This window comes from Clupea harengus, chromosome 14 (genome assembly GCF_900700415.2).
Source record: "Clupea harengus chromosome 14, Ch_v2.0.2, whole genome shotgun sequence".
Classification (NCBI taxonomy): Eukaryota; Metazoa; Chordata; class Actinopteri; order Clupeiformes; family Clupeidae; genus Clupea; species Clupea harengus.
This window is the reverse complement of record NC_045165.1, coordinates 16,288,762-16,293,761: the sequence shown is the minus strand read 5'-3', so window position 1 is coordinate 16,293,761 and position 5,000 is coordinate 16,288,762. Positions and strand designations below refer to the sequence as shown.

At 45.7% G+C, this 5,000-nt stretch overlaps 1 protein-coding gene across 1 annotated transcript in view; it reads right to left on the bottom strand.

The window, feature by feature from the left end:
* The window catches only part of LOC105908186 (ryanodine receptor 3-like), a 180,959-nt gene that overhangs the window by 71,277 nt on the left and 104,682 nt on the right, over positions 1–5,000 (bottom strand). The window contains 2 exon segments of the mRNA XM_031580909.2: positions 1,723–1,837; positions 2,801–3,074. Of these exon segments, the coding sequence (XP_031436769.1) occupies positions 1,723–1,837; positions 2,801–3,074 (389 nt within the window).

Genomic DNA, 5,000 nt, shown 5'->3' with positions numbered 1-5,000 from the left:
TGGAGATTCCAGCCACCTGCATGGCTGTCTGCTTATTTATATCATTAACCTTCACCAGTGGCATTTCAGCACAACTCTCTAATTACAGCCTAATGCCACTCCTGCCCACAGCTGCCCACAGGCCCAGCCAGTCCAATTAGGACCTAGCCCCACATGGTTCCGTACTGGGCTCCGGGCCTGGCCTGGCCCACGGCACCTGAACACACTCACAGTAGCCTCACACACTGAGGGCCAGATGTACTAACACGTTAGTGGCCGTCTTGCGCAACATTTCGTTGCAACGTGCGCCTAAAAACATGGCATAGTATGAACTGTAGAACTGACCACACATGGATAAAACCGCATTCTGCCTGCTGCAGGAGCACAGAATGACATGTTGTGCTCTTCTGACTTCTGCATAGGCCTTAGTGGGAGGACCGTGGTAAAAGTGGGAGTTTGGGGCAAACTTATGGGAGGAGAACAGCAAGGAGTGACTGATATTCTGACAGACATATTCCGTCGTATGTATGGACACTGCAGGGGACAGCACGACTGTTTCACAGAATAGGAACACAGACACAGGTGAAAACCGTCCGCCTTTTAAAAGCAGGTGTACTCCAGATTAAGCGTTAGATGTGTGAATAAGAAAAACTTCACAGAAAAAATGTAAGCAGTATTCCCAGCACCAGATTTGCTCATTTGCGCCATGTTAAAAGAAACATTTTGTTTCTCTTTTATGTCTTTCCATCACTTTTTCACTTCATCCTCTTCCCTATGTGTCGATTCCTGCTACACTATTTAGTCTGTTTGATACACCAGCGCAAATAGTCTGAGTCGTGAGTGGTGTAGAATTACTGCCCTGTATTATCTCTCTGCTCCATGATATTTCATTACCATGTATATCTATTTCCTGATCGCAAAACTTTTGATGCCTTTTAATGTCGGTCAGCGGATCCATGATTCCATTCAATTACGCCCGTGATCAATTCCGATCAGTTGTGGAAACGGCAAGTTATGGTTATAGGGCAGTGACCTGCGTTAATTACGCAACGAGCCACAGGTTTAGTCCATTCAATTTCAAATGAAAAGGCACAGTGTGCAGTCTTCACTGCCCTGATGGCTCCACATGTACCCACTTACACTCACAGTCACCCTACAAACGGAACCACAGAAGCGCAGTCTTCATTGCGCCTTGGCCTGATCTCTTCACATGAACACACACAGTAACGCTAGCCTTGCACACAAAGACGCAGTCTTCTCTGGGCCTTGGCTTGATCTCCGCAATGTGTACACCTGCACTCGCAGCAGCCTTACACACTGAGCCTTTAAAGTGCAGTGAAGTATAAGCTCTCATATAACCTCCAGCCAGAGTGTGTTCATGCCAAGTAGACCGGCCCTGGTGCCTGTGTAGTAACTCAAGGGGGAAGGTAAGGTCAGGACTCAAGAGGGGGAAGTGGATGCTGTTATGGCACACCAGACGACACAAATGGATGAAGAACTGACACAACACAGACACAAAGGGGTATGAGAATGTCATCCAGGCCAAACAAAATCCAAACAAACTAGAATAGTAGAGAGAGACAAGAAAAGAGAAGAGGAGAGAAGAGGAGAGAAGGAGGGGAGAGGAGAGAAGAGAAAAGAGGAGAATAGAGAAGATAAGAAAAGAGAGGAGAAGAGAAGAGAAGAGAAGAGAAGAGAAGAGAAGAGAAGAGAAGAGAAGAGCAAAGATGAGCTAAGGGGTACCTGGGATTTGCCTCCCCCCAGCACGTTGACCATGACCTCCATGACGGTCTCATGCATACCCAGCACTCGCATCAGGTTAGGGTGCTGGTAGAACACCTTGTTGTTCATGATATCCCTGGAGAGAAAAGGACATAGAGTTTCATTATTCTCTTTGACTGCTGCAAACTGTTTGTACTTTTAGGCTAGAGAGCCTAGCCTAGCTGATAGTAAGATGACATTACAGGACAGAACCTACGGGTAATGAAGTAGATGAGAGATGGGAGATAGAGAGATAGAGAGAAAGAGCTAGATAAATAGAGAACATGTAGGTAGGAACTTGGATAATTACGCTGACACCGAAAAACGTAAATGACATAAAGAGTTTCTCTATTGGGGAACAAAATGTTGTCTTTACTGCGTTAAGGTTTGGGAAAAGGCTCAGCCTGGTGGACTGCTGTTCCACTAAGTGAGAACAGGACAGTATTATAAAAGACATGGCGCCCGTTGAGCAGAGGCTTGTGTGGGACTGTGAAAGTGGAGACAGTGGGCTCAGTTGGATGTCGTGGCTTTCGCTGCAAACTGCTACGCTAATTATTTCAATTATTTCATTCTGTGCCACTTTCATTCCCTTACCAGCGGGTCTCCTCGCGCCTGCCAATTAAGACGCCGAAATTAAATATCTCTACTACCGGGTTTGGTGTGGGATGACGGGCCTCTTGAAAGAGCGTGTGGGTGGGAGTGGGTAAGAGTGCATGTCCAATGGATCTACACAGTACATTCCAGCACACATGTACCTTTGCATATGTGCATATGCATGTGTGGAAGAGTATTGCGACCACAATGCAAGAAACTGGGCATATGCTCATCTCTGCCTGTGTCTGTGTCTCATATTTGGATGATTCTCAAAGTGTGTGTGTGTGTATGTCTGTGCGCGTGCATGTGTATGTGAGATATGCTCAGATTTGTGGATATTTTCTTTTTTTAATGTAATTGTGTGCAGGTTTGTGTGGTTCTTGCTGTTTTTTCCTCCTCTCTCTCTCTCTCTCTCTCTCTCTCTTCCCCTCTGTGTGTGTGTGTGTGTGCGTGTGTGTTCTCTCACCCCAGGCCGTCGATCATGAGCTGCTCCTCCTCCTTGCCCATGCGCACGCTGAGCAGCGAGCGGATCTGCCCGAGCGAGGCCAGCAGGTGGATGGTGTCCTGCACGGAGGAGGCGCTGATGGTGTAGCTCTTCCTCATGGCCCGGAGCAGCTCGCCGATGCTGTCGTACTGCCGCCGCAGCAGGCTGAACATCACGCGCACCAGCTCCGGGTCCTGGATGTGGCTCTCCTGCGCCCAGCTCACCATCGTCTGGGAGATCAGCTCCTTCAGGTTCGCTGCACGGGGGGGGGGGGGGGGGGGAGAGAAGTGAAGAGGAGTCAGGGAGGATACACACACGCGCGCACAAGAGTGATTTCATACATATAAAGGGTTGTAAAGAAGTAATAAGACAAAAGAGTTGTTCTAACTATTTACAGAATAGCAAAAAGCACAAGTTAATGTGAGAAGTGTAGCTACATCATCAGCCACAAGGTGAAACCTCCTGACAAAAGTGACAATATTAGTGCACAAAAACAGCATCAGCTCTGCTTTGACAGTGATACAGTGACTACAGATGCATGGACAAGATAGCAGTAATAACCATAACAATGATTGGACTATACTATACGATAACAGCTGTAGCAGGTAGTCCCACAGGTAATAGAAAAGGGCCCATAAAAGCCAACCGAGCTTAGGCTATTAGAGAGAAGTGATAGCACTCGTATAAGTAGCGGGATCAACCCTTTGACCTCGTGTGTGCGCTTTACAGAGAGCGACCTTTAGAAGGTCAGCCGCCCCCAGAGACAGAGAAGGCTCTGCTCTTCAAACAGCTGAGTGTGTCTGTGAGCGTGTGTGTGTGCGCGTGCGTGCATATGTGTGTGTGTTTGAATGAACATGTGTGTGTGTGCGCGTGTGTGTGCGTGCGTGCATATGTGTGTGTGGTTGAATGTACGCGTGTGTGTGTGTGCGTGCATATGTGTGTGTGTGTTTGAATGTACGTGTTTGTGTGCGTGCATATGTGTGTGTCTGTGTATGTGTATGTGCATGTATATGTGTGTATACAGGAGGGGTGAGAGGATCTGTCGGCAGTGCAAACAGAGCTCTGTTCTTTTCTATTAGGCCCACAGTCAAAAGACGGCACTTGAAGTGTGCTGTTGCTCCCTCTTTGAAGCACTGTCACCCAGCGAAAGGCCCGCGCAGAAGCGCGATTCAAAGGACCCACTGAGTGGCAGGCTCAGTAATGCAAATTAAGCCAGCCACAGAAAGAAAAGAGGTTCAACCTTAAAAGTGCTCTCAACGCTTCCGATTGACGCCTTTGAAGCGACTCAAAGGGACGTGATATCGGTGTGTTTCTAGTGTTTCTAGACGCTAAAACACTCCTGGTCTTCCCAATCACAGTAATCGGTTGTTAGGCTGTGCGTAACTGTGTGTGTACATCTGTAATTTTCCATAATCGAATGATCTCACTTGTCCGTGGGATGGCAGTTATTAGGAATGTCATTAAAGAATGTCATTAAAGCTAGGAATGTCATTGAAGCTAAAATGTACAGAATACAAAATATTTTGCCTTAAAAAAGTTAATTTAAGCAAACTGAAATATGTTTCAATAGTCAACACATAAATGCTAGGCCATTTATGTTGCAGAGGGCTGTAACAGTACTGTAACAAAGATGTTTTTCAGAACAGTGTATTACCAAAATTAGCATTTTTTAACTGCAACACTAAATTATATAAAAACAGCGGATACGGCAGTACATAATATATGCACTTTTTAGTGCTTCAAAATGTTTGCATTTTTTAATTCATTGTCTTTTGAATGCCAAAGTTGTCTTGCTGGGTGAAAGCATTTGCTATAATTATGGCTGCGTTTTGGTGGTATCGCATTTTCATGAAAGTTTAGCTCATGTACTCAGCTGCATGTTTGTAAAGCACACTGTGTGAAGGGTTTTAAAAAGAGGACATGGTATTGAGTGTGAAAATGATTGTAAAAAAAATCTAAGGGTTTGTTGTAGCCAAGATGCCTATTTATTTCCATCAATAATCGTGGAGAAATGTTTCTGATTAATGATGAATGAAAAAAGGCATCAATCCCAAGTCTAGCAATTATGTCTTCCCATCGAGTAGAATAGGTATTGTGAAATGATGGGTTTTGGAGGGAAACACGGGTATTACTAGGAACCATGCTGTACAGCTGGTGGCCCACTGAGTAATTTCTTCATACA